The sequence below is a fragment of the Leucopleurus acutus genome (assembly GCF_964270905.1).
Source record: "Leucopleurus acutus genome assembly, chromosome: 18".
Lineage (NCBI taxonomy): Eukaryota > Metazoa > Chordata > Mammalia > Artiodactyla > Delphinidae > Leucopleurus > Leucopleurus acutus.
In genome coordinates, this window is record NC_139160.1 from 11,725,955 (window position 1) to 11,744,886 (window position 18,932).

An 18,932-nucleotide genomic window follows, 5' to 3' on the forward strand; every position below is an offset into this window, starting at 1 on the left:
AAAGATGTCTTTCTTGTTCCAGAAGTGAACAGAATTTGGAACAACAAAGGCAACAATTACATTTGCAAAGTGGGCAATAGCTGGCTTTGTTAGGGTGCTTATACCTTCAGAGGATGGGAAACGTCTCCACATTAGGCTAACTCCCTCTTCCTGGCCCCCGAGAGTAGATACCGTCCCTGGTGGGAGCCACGTTCAATCCTGCCCCCTTGCTACGAGCCTCTGAAGCTGCTTCAGGCCCATTCTGCTGGAGGAGTGACCGTTTCCTGGTGGGTGTAAAGTTAGCCAGCCCATCCTCTGCCCAAGCACGAGCTGAGCCTTCTCCTCAGACACCAAGTCCAAAACTCACCACCTTCTCCAGGTCCGTCGTTCTCGTCCATCGAGCTGCAGACTTTGGTGGATGCCAGTGAAGTAGAGGAGCCGCCATGCTGAGAGCTCTGCGGGGGGGAAACAGAAACAGAGAATAAACATCCTCGGTCCCACTACCTGAGTCTCCAGGTGCTGTGCCCAGCCCAGAATCTCGGGAGGTAACCGTACCCACCACCAGGGAGAAATTGGTCTTAACACTCGGAAAGGGAGGCTCTTAGACTATTCATTTGGGACTACCTCTCCCCCCACCCTATTACCCAACAACAGATCCCGTTAACTGAGTCAGGCTCATCACCGTCCTTTGGATGTTCCGTGACTTTTTATTTCTTTTTCTCAACGTTAGCATCCTTTTGCGCACTGTTTAGGTTTGGCAGCTTTGAGGTATCTCACCTCACTCTTCCACACTCTCATCTGCAAACAGGCTTCAGATAAGGGGTCATTCTGATCTCTTTTTTTTTTTCTATTCTTACCATAGAAAAAAATTTTCTTCAGTTTGTTTTTTATGGAATATCCTTTAAAAAATATTCAGCTTTGCCACATCCTTGGAGAAAGGTTGAACAGTGGGTTTCTTAATTCCATTTTGAGATAAAGGCATAGCACTAAGCAAGTTATTGATACATTAAATGTTACATAGCAAGAAACATTGACTTATTATTACTTGTATTCCTGAGGCAAAGAGAGAACTGAAAGCCTAAGCCTGTGATTCCTTTGTAAATTTGGGGTGTATCTGGACCCAAGACCCATGAGAGCAAACAGGGTAACAACTATATCACAAAGCTCAGAGGATGAAACAATACCAAGTATTTAATACTGTGATCAGCCACGAGGCAGTACTTTAACAATGAATCTTTCCATCCCTCTATCTATTCCTTGAGAAAGCAATTTGCACATTTCAATGCTATTTCTAAACAGTGAACACAGCTTGTCCTAAAAGATCCTCCTTCTGTTTCCTTGGGTTTATCCACTTGGTTGGCCTGATGGGAGCCTGGAGGCGGTGAGGGGCGGCATGGGCTCATGGTGCCGGCTGTCTGTGGAGCAGAGAGAAGGGAGAGAGCGTCTGTAGTTGAATTAATAATGAAGAGGTGGCGAGAAGCAAAGTTGACCTACTTCTGCTCTGCTTACCTGTCTCCCTTCAACCTCCTCCCCATTCCATCCAGCCTTAACTGTGCACAAAGTAAGTAGGAAGAGAAGTTTTACGTACTGTCATTGTGCCCAACAATATCAGGAAATTCAAAGATTTTAGTCTTCACCCAAAGGATGAACATAATCGGGTAAACGCTACTTCAGTCACTGCAGCGCCATTTGAGTCAACTGCCATAGCACATTCTCCTGGGTGCGCTAAGATGACCACGTTCCATGGGACGAGTTCATCAAAGCTGACAGGTGACACGATGGGAATAAAAGTTAAATTCATGGCATTGATGCATCTGCTTCCTCACAGGACTTTCTAGAAGTTTTGTGGTTACTCTAGTACACCACATGCCTGAAGGTCACCTAGTCTGTGTGATGTGCCTTTTACTTTCCAGTATTGTAATAATCCCCCAATCCATCAGCCTGGTGACTTGAGCTGTTTCCATCCTTATATCTCATTCAATCTCCCTTTGTGACCAGAAGCACGCATTTGTCCTGTGGCAGGCCAGAAAGGATTCAGATTGCGACCCTGAAACAGAGTTTTTCTTGCTGGGACACTAACTGTGCTGTCATAACCAACTCTGTCGAAGGCACTATAAATGTACGAGCCTCTAAGTGTGCTCTTCTGACTTTTACGGATGTTTGTTTGTGAAAACCTGATATCTATAATATTGGAATACATGGCTGAGACAAGGCAGATTTACGATGTCGAGGTCTGGAGAAAAGAAACATTAACGCTACCGCATTTGAGGGGAAGGTTTGTGTTTTCCAGAACAGGGAGATCTTTTATCCCTTGTGTCATTGCTTGTGCTGTAGACAAACGGTGTTCCAAGCAGAAAAGCAGTAAGGAAATGTCTAAAATGTAGACTTTCTCTTCTGGGCCTTCTGATCCTTGAATTTCTTCCAGCAGCATCACAAATGGTGTTTAATAATGCAGACACACTGTGGTTTGGGATGGCAGGTGCTGTCCTGTCATACGGCGTTTTAGATTTTAGAATACAAAGACACATTCTTTCAGAATCAAGCATTCAAATTAATAGACTAGTAGCGTATTTCCTAGCAAAGATGTCCACGACTTATGGACTCAATTCCAAAATCTTGTTCTTTTAATAAGAACGTCAGATACTCAATACAGAATTCTGACCCAAATAATACGAAAACATCTTTTAAACTATAATGTTTAATAAACTTGCTGGATATTATTCACTAAACTGCCTTATCAACTAATGAATTGCATTTTCAACAGTACCACCAAATGTCTGATGCCCTTCAAGCTGGCCATAGTGCCAGCTGTGTTTTTCTCTGCCTTATGAACAAAAAACCCCTCAGGTTTTTTAGGCTCTGGTTAAAAAAAAAAAAAAAAAAAAAAAAAAAAAAAAAAAAAGTAGGGTTAACACAAGTCTGCTTATGTTTAAAATTGCTTATTTTCAACTTTAGGTTTGAAAATATACTCCAAGTCATTTCAAATTTCATACTGTCTGAAGGTAACAGACAATTGTAAGAGAAAAACATTTAATTACAAACACGGTACTCTGAAAATGGAAAGTTCTCATTTTATTTACTATGCTCAAATGACGTAAAATAAATGTATTAAATTTCTAACGGTGTTCTCTCTTCTTTTCCCCCAAAGAAGTAAGATAGTTAACATTATACACTTTTCCAAGACAATGACTATTCATGGATTCAACGAATTTCAGGGACTGAAATGGACCTTAAATATTACCTGTTCTACCCTACTTCCACTGAGAGACCAAATGCCCACTACAAAAATCCCAGGCATGTGGTCAAATGGCCTCTGTCCAAACACCTCCAATACTGAACACATTACTTCCTAAGGCAGCCCCCTAACTGTTAATGAGGCAAAGAAAGTTCTTCCTTAAGTTATGTTCAAATGATGCCCCTCTACATCTCCTATTTGTTGTTCTTAGCTCTCACCCAGTACAGTGCATTTCCCAATAGGACAATGTTTCCGATATTTGGAAAGAGATACTTCGCCCCTTCTGTGTCTTCTCTTTTTCAATTTCAATAATCCCAGTTTTCTGGGTTGTTAGTCATCAGACAGGGCCCCGTGACCCCTTGACCCTCCAGTTGTCGATTTCTCTGGTTAATGCTAGTGCTCAAAACAAATGCAATATTCTAGGTGTACCCTGACCAGCACAGAGAGAGAAGGGTAGAGCTTTCTTCCTTGTGAATAGAACATTAATGCACTTTAAGATCATACTGGCTTAACAGTAACAACATGACTTTTAAGCCTACACTGAACTCACAGCGTGTTAAGATATCCTTATTCTGTATTTGAGAGGTTGGCGTTTTGGATCAAGTCTAAGACTTCGCATTTACTCATGTTAATGTCATATTTATTACATTCATATCCTTCCAGCCCGTTATTTTTGGATTCTGATTTTGTCACTTAACATTTTTGCTGTCTCTCCCAGTTGAAGTCATTCAGTAATCACCACAGCCCTTTGAGTACCCTGGTAACTACTCCTAAATATACTACCTTAGACGGCGTAGGAACATTTTGATTATTGCCCATAAGTCTGATTGAAGGATTTTGAAAATACTAAAGGGAAAATGTGTAGGTTCTTGTTCTTTAGAATTAACCCAATGAGATGAATCAGCCTCTATCTATGACCTACAGAAGCTAAAAGGCCCACTTATATTTTTGCATGCTTATAAATGAAATCAATTTACTTATTTGGTTTTTCTGAGAAGATAAACCATTTTATAGGATACATGATGATAAGATTTTGTGTTTGCTTCAGTCAGTATGCGAATTCCAAGGCATAGGGGTGTACAGTGCAAAACATAGTAATTTTAGAACTTAACGCAATTAGCTGCTCTAAGAGAGATTCTGACATTTGAAATGTCATGGCTTCCAGGCAGATTTAATGGGAACCAGGTGGACAGGTTGCTGGCACCTGGATGCTTTCATGGCACACCTTCATAAAAGCACTGGCCTCAGTAAGAACACACCCTAAGTGTAGCTTTGGATCATGTAACAGATGGAGAACATATCACACTTTTTTGAAGTAAGTGAGAAAGCTGACGTAACAGTTCTAACCACATTTTACCAAGATGTATCTGATGACTATGTAGTAAAAAACCAGTTCATTTCAAACATAAAATGGTACGAGTTCCTCCTGCCACTTGTATTAATGGCACTCAGCTGGGGTCCACACCGAATAATGACTACAAAAATATCCAATTGATCCAACTGATGTAATCAAGGTAGAAAAACCTCACCAGATAACTTTAGCTTTGTCTGGATAATTACATTGTTTCCACTTCACATTCTGTCTCGGCATGCAGTTATTACTTTGTTAACATTTTTTTTTTTTTTTTTTTTTGGAAAATGGCAGTAAAAGAATTTAGAAATCAACTGGATCAATTTTATAAAGGAAACACAGCCAACAGATATGTAACCAACGCAAAGAACTGTTTTGGTGATCCTGACTTGAGGCCTACAGAATGTCTAGAGATGATCTCATATAACAAAATTAAATCATAACCTTTGTGTAGAGAGCTTGAAATCCAAGGGACTCTGTGTATATAGAAAAAAACATATATTCATTTACTTGCCAAGTGGGTAGAGAACAATAAGTTGATGACAATCTACAATCACTACAATACAATAACAATCTACAATCTACAATAACTAATAAGGCTCCATTACTTGAAGCAAGGCACAAAAGTCATTCCTTTTTCCAAATTCCCTTGTCTGCATTCTCCACAGTACGCATAACCTAAAGTTTACGGCATAGCAAACACGTGCATAACTCAGAACGAATACTGAAATGCGTAAAAAGTTATAAACATTTGGTCAAAGTTTTAAAAGGACTGTAGAACTGTCATTCATAAAATAGGTTTACTCAGAGGAAGAGAAAATGAAAATGGGAATACTGAAATCTATGTTAGTGAAACCACGGAGCCAAGATATCAAAAATAAACACGTTTAGTTACGACTCTGTTGTATGGGGCAGTCTGCTTTGCTGCTACCGTCTAATCACTACGCTCACTTAAAGCCAGGATCTGTACATTTAGAATCTCAACCATTTGTCTTGGTGGGCACCAGGTCTCCTCTTAGGAGTTCCTCGCTGTGAAATCATAGTTTGGAAGGGGAATCTCCTCTCAAGAAAATAATTCCCTCCATGATTTACTCCTCAGTTTGGATTCCCAGCACTACTCTTTCAGGCACCTGCTCCATTTCACTTTGAAGTCTATTATATTCAGAAAGCAGAAGCACAATTTGGAATTTTATAAACTTGTAAACATTCCTTCCAGCTGTACCATTATTGCTTTGAGTACTGACTATATTTAGGTTATCATGGAAATAATAAAGAGAACCAATTACAGCAAACTACAATTTTAAGGTTAAAATGAACCTAGTAAAAATGTTAGATTTAAAACCAGAGTTTTAGACTTCTATAATAATGTTAATGTAAAAAATTTTTTTCTAACTAGGCCAGTAGAATTTTCTATTCTCTCTTATATACCATATTAAGAATGAAACAGATTATGGGTCTTTGTTCTATATTAAAGTTGGGTAATCAAGTTTGTTATTATAGTTATTTTATGATATATTTATTTATTTAGCACTTTTAAAATACCTTTCATACACACACATGCACCTATATACACATGCACATTTTTTCCCCCTGCAAGTTAGATGACTTTGGGAAAAATGCCCTCATGCCCAGGAGGAAGTTACTATGGTTAAAATTTCTTTTTTTCAACCAGTTGCCAATTTGTTTGACATATTCACCATTAATGCAACCCTGAGAGGCAAGTGTATTAGTGATTTTAATATAACCAACTAAAACAGAATTCTTCAACAAAATAGTCTTATTTCATTGTTATTGTCAGTATTTTATACTTTGGATGTCATGCGATGTCATTCTGCAGTATCTCAGGTATCATCTGCTGATGCTAATTACATCATAAAACACCATAAATATGATTATGAATGTAACCCTTACCCCACACAGTCATTTCAGTTTCAATGTCTACTTATCAAGTTTTCTGAAAGAAACTCACTGAACAACGTAGGTGGTTTTTCCTGTTTATTATAGTTATTTTTAAGGTGGTAAGTGTCACAACATTAACTTTGAGGGGAATAACATGGTCCAGTGTGAAACACAAGGTACAACATTTTACAGTGAAGCCACAGTACAAAGTGATGGAACTTTCAAAATTGGGTAGGTCAATGAAACAGTTCATCATTTCGCTCTGAAAAACTCTGCTGATGGCCTCAACTGATGGATTTTTAAAACATGTTGCTGTTTAAAACATTTTAACACCAAATGCTTTTTTTAAGAGAATGCACATCCGAGCAACTCAAACTGTAAGCAGGAAATATGTCAACCTCTCTGCAAAAATTTTATCCAAATTTACAACATTCATAGTGTATTTCAAAGTAAAATGTCCTTAGAACAAATAAACTCAATTCCTTGCTTGTTGATGAATATAAACTCAAAGAAACACATCACAAGAAAATTAACTTTCATAGTTCTTTGACTATGACCTTTCAGATACCTACTTCCCTGGCTTCAAAACCATTTTGTGGCCATATATAATACAAACACCCATGTATAACATGCATCATTTATACTATCTTGGAATTTATCCATCGTCTTTACTAAATGAACCACATTTTAAAGACACTATATATCATGCACCCTGAAAAATTACAGCTAGGGCCTCAGATTTCCTATCTTTTCCACATGCATTACAGGCACAAAGTTACAAATATTTTTCAGCTGACAGTATAACAAACTGCATCAGGCAATTGGTATTTCGAATTCAATATATCTCTAATTTTCACACTATAATGCTGTGGGATATCGTTGTCACTGACATGCACAGTTAGAGATGCTAGCCAGGCTAATGCAAATACGCATAAATAGGAAATGTACGTATATACAGTATTGGGTTGGCCAGAAAGTTCATTCCCAATATATTCGTTCAATTAACATTTTCAGGAGTGTGTATATTTGTTATACACACATACAGGAAGTATAGTAGGGTTACTACTGAAAATACATCAATATTTTAGAATCGTGTTTTGAAAGAACATACAAAACTGCCTTACAGGTTATCTGGCTTTGCAATTCAACTTACTTCAAATCAAACATAGTTTGGATTCTCTTCGATTTATGTTTCAATATAATTACTCACCTACTCACAACCCTATAAATCAATACTTCCTTTTCTTAGTGAATACTGACTGACAATCACCACATGTCATACACATTAGAGAAACAACAGTGATAGTATATAATCATTTTAATAATAGAATATCAGGACATAACAATATAAGCATTAATGTATGCTTATATTTAATAGTTAACACCATGTTGGATTTATCTGAATTTCAAATTTTTGTTTAACTGGATTCCAAATTGTTTAAAATAAATCAGTACATCTGCCTATTATTTGGAACCGTTTTGCCATACTAGTTTAGAAAACTACTTTTGAAGTTAAATATGCCTCAATTAATATGTCATGGGTAATGATTTATGACATGAAAGGTTTTACATACAATTCCACAAGAGCCAGTAACTTATAAGGCTGTGTCACAAATACCATACTCTACCATTTATGGTCTATAAACATACACAAATACTTACATAAGCACACCCATATACACACTGGGCCCTGCAAATTTACGTAAACACCTACACACCTGGGTAGATATATGGCCACATATGAAAAATTTAGTAGTCCAATAGCTAAAATATATGGAATTATTTTTAAGGATATTATTCTATATATTCATTCATTTGTATTAAGAAATGTGGCTTTTAGATTTCATTACTTTTCAATGAAAAAAAAAAAAAAATCATGTACAGATTTGCAGTGGATGCAACCAAAATACCCCTGCTGGTTAACATAGGGAACACATGTGGCACGTGAATTCTGGTTCAAAATGTTTTTAGAAGATAGTATTTGATACTTTTAATATTTAGATGAGCCAATATAAGAACACAGGGATGTGTATAGATGGGTGTGGACCTGCCACGTCTCACAAGTCTATGACAGTATGAAAACATTGGGAACTCCTGCCCCACCCCACGTAATTAAGCAGGACGAAGAAGAAACAAACCACGTGGCTTTCAGAACCAGTCTTTTGAGTTCACACTGAAGTTTATACTTGATATATAATTAGGTTTTGCACTTCTAAAATGCTAAAAGCAGGGATACGTTTATTGTATCGTTCTCTACGATGTCTAAAGGTGAAAATGTAAGTGCCAAAGACCAAATTTTTCCTAGAGTGCAATGTCTTCACAGAACATTTAAGGTCTACCATAAGGACAAAAATGCATTGCTTTTGCTGGAGGTCTCTTCTGCCCAGTAGAACAATTTAAAAATTCAGTGTCTAATTTTTTTTTTTTAAAGAATTCTATTAGTAAGTAAATCTTAAGTGCCTATAAATCATCAATTCGGTTCCACCAATAAACTGAAAACTTCTGGTTTGTTGCTAAGCTTTTTTTTTTTTTTTAATTTCTGCTTTAGTATAATGGAATTATGCTCTGCACAGGAAGAGATCTCAAAGTCTATAAATGGTGTGCTGTTTCAATCTCTGAGGGATTTTAGTTTCAAAAGTAAATGATATATATTGCCCCTGAACAGTCGTTTAATAAAAGTCATATGTTCAAAAGATTAAATGCTGTGGAATAGCATTTCCCTCGGAACTGCTTGGATGGAAAGCTGGCCATGATATCTATCGGCAATTAGTACAAGTCCAGTTTCTTTTTGCCATGTCTAAACAAAGCCCTGGGCTTCATATCAATTGGCAATATCTACCACTTATCCAGAACAAATAGCGTTTATTGGACCTTTCTAAGCAGTAGTTGTCCATAAGATTGACAGTTCAGGGAAGCTAAAATTATTGGAATTTATTTTTTGTTCTGGACCATCTGACCCCACCAGATTTAGGTTAACTGTTCCACTGCTTTCTCTGCATTTTTGACAGTTCAGTCAAATACATACTAATCTTTTATGGACTCAACTGTATTAAGTAATGCATCTTACAAAGACATAACTAGAACAGACACCAGCATAGGCAACCTCACAGATGTTTACTGTTTCAGCTAAAACAAAGCAGCCTTTTGATCTCAGCAGGAGTCTCTGTTCATTTCTATTGGAAACAGTTTTAAAATCTGAAGTCTGGAACAGGTATTATGAACTGTTCTTTCAAGATGGAATGGTTCAGTTTGCAGTTCTCAAATAACCTGCCAGAGAAGTGTCTTTCTCTGCAACAGACAGGATAATGAGGCACTAATTTTTATAAGGCTAAGTTTTCAAATGCTGTTAGGCTGCCTGTACTGTTTTTTTTTTCTTCTTCTCCTTCTTATGGTTGGAATATTTTATTCACTTGGAAAGTGAGATAGTAACATATGTAACTATAAACCAGATGGTAAAATTTGATAGTTGAGCAATTTATCAAGGAGATAAATGGATAACATTTAAAACAGTATATGACAACTGAAATTCTCTCCATTTTGAATCAAACATTTTGTTTTTAAATTCAATCTTCAAGTAAAATTTGAAAAAGAAAACCCCAAGTAAAAGCCTCCAAGTGGCATCATACATTTTTAATTTATCACCTACTGAGATATGTCAAGCCTGTAAAATATCAAAACCATGCTACACAAGTCTTAAATTGTTAGTGTTTGAACTAGTAAAACTAAATGATCACTAGGGTATGGCCTAAATACAACAGACCATACACATTAAATTAGTTCTTAACACTCAGATTAAAAATAATTGTTTTATGTTTAAGCAAAGCTGACTATAATTTTTAAACAGAGGACTAGGAAAGCAGAATTAGTAGGTTAATGATTAACAATAGGTTATGATCATAGACTTACTTAGTTTAACACAAAGGAGTTTTGCATATGAAAATTTCCAAAATACCAGTAAGATCCAGGATTTATCCGAGTAGAGATTTGGATATTTGGGACCTGATTTATGTAGCAACATTTAAAAGAATTTTGCTTTTCAAATTGGTTTTTTGGAATAAGTCCAGACACAATGTTTTAGGTCTGTATGTTTTAAAAAAAGCTTCCTAGCTTCAGCATTTACATATTTGGAAAATTATATATATGGTTATAGGGAGGAATTATATAATTTATAGCAACGCCATTGAAAAAATTCTTCATGTTTAAGCTACACTTACGTTGTTTTCAATGAAAGATAAGTTTAAAAAGTAAAATTTACTTTTTACAACAAAAATAAGGAAAGTTCCTATGCTTAACAAGAGAGTCTTCATGAGCTATGTCTTTGACATGGGTGTTTTTCTTCACCTAGACTAACCCACAAAATGACAGGTAGCTCTGAATATTGTCTAGGAAGAAGAAGAACCCTACTTGAATATTTTGATTGTTTTGCAATAAAAGTACTTTAAAATCAGCAATGTAAAGTTTAAGAAGAATATAACTTTAAGAAAAAATGTCTGCTAGTGGCATTTTAATCTGCTTAGACAGGAAAATCTGTACAGAATTGTACAGAAAATTTGTATCTACATGTTTACCTATGATCAAAATGAAAACCCCATCTACAGAAATTATGACTGTCTTGCTACACCGTTAGCCTGTTCTGAAACTAAGATCGGGCCCATACATGAAATTCATCTAGAGCCAGGCCTGGCACAAAAACCTCACCAATTGAGCCAGTCTGTGTTCAAGCTCCCTCAGTCAAATCAACGTAGGCGATATAAAAAAATATCTCTTTCAAGGATTAATATAAAATACCTGGATATTTCCTTCTATATGATTTAGTCTTCATAATTTCAAGGTATGCAAAACTCTTTTGTGTATTTTGCTGTTAGACTTTTGCTTAGGAAACGTGAAACCTTCACCCAACCACAAACCATATACACTGCTCCATTGTCTCTTTTACACTGAGTCTCCTACTGAATCCAAATCATCTGAAGAGAGGGGGCGATACAGGTCCTGTAAGATGAAGGGCAGGTACAGATTTGTTTACGCGGCTTTCTTAGGTGCCCTGCGCTCTCTCAGGAGTGGGACAACACTGAATGGGCATCCTCGGTTTCTGAGGTCACTGAACCCTTTAGATCGTCAAATTTGGATAAGAGGGAAGATCATGAAAGCGTCTAAATAGATGAAAAGGGTGCTTACTCTGCCTTATTGGCTTGATCTGCTCATGAGCTTTTGCCTTCCTCTGTGTCCAGTTGGGTTCTTGGGCCCTTGGGGTCTGTCAACACCAACTCTGCTACTATGTATCTAGGCAATTCTTCCTTCAACGTTTCCTTCCCATTCTGGGTAGAAGAGGAAGGTGCTTACCTCAGGCAATAATTTATTAGGAGCCCCAGCTGGCATTCAGGAAATTCTGGCCCCAGAGCAGCAACTCAAGGGTTGCATTTGCACCCCGCATACACCCAATAAACATTGCCTTTTCAAAATGGTATGTTTGGAAGACGGAAAGAATGCGAACTTGACCTCCCTGCTCCCTTCCCAGTGTTTATCCCGGTTCCCCAACCGCTCACCCATCACCTTCCCTCTTCTCCCCTCCGCCCTTTTCTGCTAAGAGATCCCTCTGCTGGTCACCAGGCAACGAGCTCAGATCTGCAGAGAGTGTCTAGAATCCTGGCTTCTCTTCTATTTTGAACCACCCACTCTTCACATCAACTGACTGATCAGATAATCTACAAAAGTCAGCCATGTGGGAGTATCATGGGGAGCTTCACTCCACCTACACAATAAAACACTTTTCTTCCTGATATATTAAGAAACAGGACCCCAGAAAGTTCATGGATGGAAAAGAGCCTCCCGGATCTGCATCTGTGACCAAACGCTTCTAGACAGCAATTTAAATAACAGTGTTTTGGAAAAATAGGGCAGTTGCTTGGTACACTGCCATCAGCGCTTTCAAGAAGAAAAATATCTGGCATGCAGACTCCTATTGTATAGGACTATTCTAAAATACCAAAAGAGGTAACAAAAATATTAAGGGAAGGAAAAAAGCTGATTAAACCATCATAATTAACATAAATAAAAGTATAGATTTTCTTGTTTGCGAAGAAGCGGTCAAATGTCTCACTATTCCTTAAAAAAGAAAAGCAGCTTACATTCCTGAGTTTCAAAATGAGGTAGGAAGTGTGAGTGTGTGTTGCAGGGAGAGGCAGCCCACTCATTTCCCTGGCCATGTTGCTAGGCAACACAGAAAGAAAAAGAGAAGTAGCTACTGTTTTCCAATTTGCAATAAAAAGAGTTAATTTATTCCTTGATGTGTCTTCTTTTAGCACTTGCCATCTTTCACTTATTTCAGTATTTCCTGCATAGGAGTAGAGCCATTTGAGAAGAATATTAACCAAATTTGAAACAGGATCAGTTTTTAGGGATATTCTAGGCTCATTTTAACTGGGAGGGATTATTTGATGCAGTTGCCTCCACACCAAGATGAAAGCTCCTCTCACTAAAGCAGCTGGGAATGTTTCTGCTCACTGACATGGCACACGGATGGAGGATGTTCATTTACGGCCTCAATTCAAAAGCCTGGAAACTGAACCATCTCTAAACTATCTGGTGCTCTGCTCACAACATGTGTTTAATAAATGTTTTCAGATGATGATAAACCTTTTGTCTCCTTAAAACAAACGAGATTGTTTTTCCCTGTCAAGTACGGAGCTTGCACTGGTAGTTTAAATGACAAAATGAAGAATCTACAAGAGAACCATCCCTTATCATCATTTCCCAAGCGCTGGCAGTGTTACTTACATAAGCCACTGGCCACACAGCTGCTAGGAGCTGGATGGAAATTTTCTGCCTCAGTTGGACAAAATCATAGTGAAGTAGGAAATACACAGGGCAGAAGAAGCAAATTCTAGCCTCATTCTGCCAACAAAGGGAGAGCTGAGCCCAGCGCTTTACATCCCCAAGATGGAGTCTCCGCCATAAGCCAGCAGGAGGGAAGCTCAGATCTGTAGCAGGGAGTCTCACTCATTCTAATCTAATCTCAACAACGAAGCATGAGCTAAATCCTGAACCTAATTTAATTAGCCCAAAGGATGAAGAGGGATTTCTATGCCAGGTGGAGTCTCCAAAGTATACACCTCAAAAGAGAGACTATTCTATGTAAGAGGGCCCTATCTGTCCTATTTCTTTTTCTTCTTTTGTTGTTTTTAAAGTCTTTATTGAATTTGTTACAATATTGCCTCTTTTATGTTTTGGTTTTTTGGCCACATGGCATGTGGGACCTTAATTCCCCAACTAGGGATCGAACCCATACCCCCTGCATTGGAAAGCAAAGAAAGTCTTAACCACTGGACCACCAGGGAAGTCCCCAATCTGCCCTATTTCTAATGGCTGCCTCTATAGATGGGGGCCTCACTGGGTAACATGTATAAGAAAAGCATCACTCACTCCACTAGCCCTTCCTCCACTCAGCCATAGACATTTAGGAGATTAAATGAACTTGGCCCATTCTTCTAGTAGTTCACTAATGATTCCTGCACTTTAAAATGCCAGATTAGACCGTGGCCATGAAGAAACCATAGTGAAAACACTCAGCTGGAATTGGAGTCGCATTATTGGGTTTTCTATCTGGAAAGAGCCTCTTATTTTGTTTTGTTTTGACTGAAGCCAGGAGAGGATAACAGACTTATCAAAGATAACACAGCCATTTAGTGGAGGAGCTGGTGTCCAGCTCCAGGCCTCATGCAATAATCAAAACCAGCTGGACCTGATGCCAGGCGGTTCAGTGGAGCGATCAGGACAGTACAACCTGCTAAGTGGCAGGCCAGGCTGCAAAGGGGACTGGGGACTGACTTATTCACCCTCCCCCCAGAGGGTGTGTGGACACAACCTCGGCAGGAGGCTTGCAAAGAGGAGCTTCCCTCTTGGAGGCAGTTTAAATGTATGGAACATAAAGTCTCTTTTTTTTTTTTTCGGTACGCGGGCCTCTCGCTGTTGTGGCCTCTCCCGTTGCGGAGCACAGGCTCCGGACGCGCAGGCTCAGCGCCCATGGCTCACGGGCCCAGCCGCTCCGCGGCATGTGGGATCTTCCCGGACCGGGGCACGAACCCGTGTCCCCTGCAGCGGCAGGCGGACTCTCAACCACTGCGCCACCAGGGAAGCCCTAAAGTCTCATTTTAAAGCACACAGTACAAGAAATGAAATTCGTGAATCCAATCTTTGAGTTGAAAAGCTGCCAAAGAGCCCTAGCTTCTTAAAATGTCCTGAAACCTCCCTCCGCACCTTGCCTTTGAAATCAGGCCAATGAAAGGCCTCCTGTTGCCTCCACTGCGCCATGCCCCTCCTCCCCGTCCCACTCCTGTGATTCTTGCCTTGGTCTTACTGGGAAAGACAAACCGCAGAGGTTGTGAGGCGTCCTGAACAGTCGTTCTTCCATCCTGAAAGAAAAGCTAATCCCACCCCCTTCCTTAGCATAGAGAAGCGAACACTGTTTCCGGTAACTTTTTTGACTTTGGTCTCCAAGCTCAATCAACTTCTCCATTATTACACAAGAAGCTCAAAGATAAATGCAGGTCATGATGAAAGAGAAGGTGCTCGGTGTGGGTTTCATTCACAAAAACACAGGTCACATATGACCATCTCTGCAGCAGAAACCCTCAGGGGCTCTGGACCACCATCCTTTGCCCTAAAGCAACTCCCACCAGGGCCCGCCCACCTCCAATCCAGGCACTTTTCCTTTTCTTTCTTAAGGAAGGCTGGTGACCAGTGATGATGTCTCTAATGAAACTCATTTCAGCTAAGGAAGCTTACAATCCAGTGCCATTAACGTCTTTGTGCACTCGAGACAGAAAGAGTGAGGTATTTCAAAGTGGAGCAGCAACTGTCTATTCTCCCTGGAATTAAGATCAGGACAAGTTTACAGGGAAATTTAAAGCCCCGAGTCGTAGCTAAGAGAAACCGCAGCCGTAATAAGTGACCCAAGGTCGGTCACCTCCTGTCCTCGCCTGGTTCTTCCTTAGAGACAAGCAGCGCTATCGTGAGAGGCCTATTTGCCGGCACCTGTGCCATCTGCACCGAGACACGGACAGGTCTTAAACAAGGAGCGTGCTCATTTCCTTACCCTCTGCTTCCGCAGGCTTCCAGGGCTGGTGGGTGATGGGCTTGGAGACTTGCCCGAGCGCGGAGTAGAGAGCTGACTCCCAGGGGTTCCATTAACTAGAAACACAGAGGATCACAGAGTGAAAAAGTGGCTTACTAAAGAATTCTCACGACAAATCATCTTCTCAGAGCAACAAACAATTAAAGAGGGACATTTGCTAACATTCCAGATGCCTTTTTATCTACAGTGCTGAAAAATAGCTTCTGGGAGAAACCTTCTTCAGAAACTCACTGCTTTGCTAATCCAGTGTTGAATATAGCAGCAGGTTACAGTAAAAAGAATAATAATGTACTTTGCACAACTTTCCTGATGAATTTATGAATGATGCTCTTAGCTGTGCCCACGGAGATTTTAGGCATGCGGTTCTGAGACATTTTCAATGGACTCCATGCTTCCTTCTTTAGTTTAGCTTCCCAGTACAACCCAGTGAGAGCAAACATTAGCACAGCTCACGAGTGATAGTCCCCGTGTCTTGCGAAAACAGATCACTGTCTTTTTAGAGTTAAGAACTCACTTCTAGAAGTTCCCACATCCACTTGCGCCCGATGCAACCCCCAGCCTAACTCAGAAGGACCTGCCTCCCGCAACACAAAGTAACTGGCACAGACACTCAGGAACTCCTCACCGTTAATCTGTACTGCTGTCGAAAATAAAAGCTGCCTTTTCAATAGGTTTACATCACGAGAATCAACCTGACTCTCAAGACTTTTAAACATTATCCCTAAAAGGAATCAAAGCCACAGAACTCACGTAAGCCATTCTTTTCTCTGAGTAACAACACCTCTAAGAACTGATAAAACACTTAAAGACATGACTCTGTAAAGATGTATCAGATCGCCACTATTTTGCCTGTAAAAATGTCAACATTTTTACATGTTTTACATCCACAGCAATGAAGTAGGATTAGCAATGAGACACAAATGTCCTCCAGGGCGCAAAATAAACATCCTTCCGTGAGGGAGAGGGATCATGCATTTAACTTACCTTCTATGAGTTCTAACATGGACACAGTCTCAGTGCCTAACCTGACAAGAGCAAGAGGCAAAATCCCTTCTTAGCACTAAGCCCAGCACCGCAGGGGAGGAGGGAAGGGTTGGATTAGTTAACGATGGCTAAGGCTGCTCCCAGAGCAGGCTGAATGAGAAGCAGGATTCCTTAGCAGATGCCTTTTCTGCGTAAGGCTGACGTCTTCCGAGCAGCAGTGGGAGGTGCGGGTTCTGTCTTAGGCTACATCAAAGGTGTCAATTCAGCCTCATGCCAACGCAGAACCACTGCAGCCCTCATCCCACCCCCTAACTCCCGGAAGCTGAGTCCTTTCAGGGCTTTACACTGAATCATAATGAAGTGCCTCTGGGGGCAACAAACCCAGTGACTCATCTAAAAATCAAAATGACAAGAACTCTTCTAAAGCCTGGAGACTACCAGGTAACAGGGGTAATGAGTCGACCCTCACAAAATTCAGTGGTGAGGTACATGTTTGGTGATTTTTCACACACAGTGTTTGCACCAAACCTTAGGGGCCATGGAACTGGGAAGCACCTTGTTTTGTCGTCTTCTCCAAAGACCTTTACCAAATGTCACAGAACTCATGCTGCACTAATTTGTGTGTTGCCTTTGACATGTATTTGGTGACTCCCTCTAACACACACACATGCACACACCTATGTTTTGCTTCTTTGTTTTTTGGGGGGCAGATTGAAGTAGGAAGCCCTGAGAATGCTTTAATTTGCTTGCATTCTGGCCCGGTCTTTGCTGAATGAGCCTGATGCCTGGGCCTCCTGGCACTGCACTGCCTTGCCAGTGCCTCTAATAGGAAGGGCTCTGAAGCAGACAAGGACTAAAGAACTGTGGGCAGAGGCAGAATCCACAACTAATAAGGCATGGGATCCCCTAGGAGTTGACTGGAAAACAGGCTTTGTGAACACAATATTTTCTTCGCCCACTTTCTACATCACTTTACGTCTTTACATCACTCCTACAGGCTACGCAGATTGGGAAGAAAGGAGCAAATGGGAAAGCAAACACAGTACTCACAGTTTTACTTTTGGGACTCTAATCTTACCAAGCCAATGGCACATAAAGAAAAGGGGAAAGCGCACTCCCAGGAACACAGCCGTAGCAATACTCAGCTTAAAAACAACAAAACAAAGCGACAACAAAAAGCTTGCGTTTACTAAGTATTCATTACGCGTGCATCTCAGTTTATTGAAGACTTATTTTCTATGGACTAGTTAACGCACTTAAACCTTTTATACTGATATACTGGGTTGGCCAAAAAGTTCATTTGAGTTTTCCGTAACATCTTACAGGAAAACCCGAATGAACTTTTTGGCCAACCCAATATACACACATATATGCATATATATACACACACACATATTATCTCATTTAACTCTCAGGATAACTCTGTGAGGCAAGCAGTATTAGTTTATAGATGAGGAGGCATAAAGATGATAAGCAACTTGACCAGCGAATACAGGGTGGAGGCCGAAATCCCTGCACTCCTTACCACCACTTTCCCTACTGCACCGGCCTTCTAGCCTGCAGGGAAATCACACAACTCAACTAGTGATCACAACAGAGTATTCTGAGAGAGGAAGTACTGCATGTTGCTGTTGGAATCCTAACCACCTATGGGGTCAAGACTGGCCTACACCCTACAGAGAGGGTAAGAGGCAGTGAAGCCAGATCTTAAGGATTAGGAGGAGTTTGCCAGGGGAAGGAGGGTAGGGCACAGTGAGGGCAAGCGTTCCAAGGCAAGAGGACCACCTGCTTCATGGCTGGGCACGGAGGAGGGAGCAAGTGTGGTGCTTTGAAGGGGCCTAAACAAGTTAGCATAGCAGCCAAGTGGTGTTGGAGGGAAGGACCTTACGAATGAGGATGGAAGAGGTGGCAGGGGTCACATAACGCAGGGTTTTGAAATTCAAGTTAAGGAGTTTGGGTTTTATCCAAAGCACAATGAGAAGCCATTGGATGATTTTAAGCTGGAACCCAGGGGATCAGATCTGCATTTTAAAAAGCTCTGAAGAGCTCTACCCTGTCAAGAATGCTTGAGAGGGGAACAATAATGGCAGCAGGGACATCCCTTAGCCGAATGTCCAGGTAGGAGAGACAGGGGCACATTTAAAAGGTCCTGTGGTCAGAGAGATGGTGCGGCTCCACCTAGGGTAGTGCAGTGGAGGTGGAGGGAAATGGAAACATTCCAGAGAGATTGAAGAGGCAAAAGCTATCAGATGTGGTTAACTGGCTGACTGAAGAGGATTAAGGCTAGAGGTGCATTGTATGAAGAAAGAAAGAAAGAAAGAAAGAAAGAAAGAGAGAGAGAGAGGGAGGGAGGG

General features: G+C 40.2%; 1 protein-coding gene across 8 annotated transcripts in view; it reads right to left on the minus strand.

Moving 5' to 3' along the window:
- DCLK1 (doublecortin like kinase 1) overlaps positions 1-18,932 on the minus strand; it is a gene marked incomplete at both ends in the record, with an annotated part of 324,629 nt that overhangs the window by 58,489 nt on the left and 247,208 nt on the right. For 3 of the 8 annotated variants that reach the window (XM_082859405.1, XM_082859401.1, XM_082859404.1), the window contains 3 exons: positions 350-434; positions 15,556-15,650; positions 16,579-16,597. In XM_082859405.1, the coding sequence (XP_082715531.1) occupies positions 350-434; positions 15,556-15,650; positions 16,579-16,597 (199 nt within the window). Of the gene's footprint in view, positions 1-283; positions 435-11,396; positions 11,454-15,555; positions 15,651-16,578; positions 16,598-18,932 lie in introns of those variants that run through there. The other 5 variants (XM_082859400.1, XM_082859402.1, XM_082859406.1 and 2 more) reach the window with 4 other exon arrangements.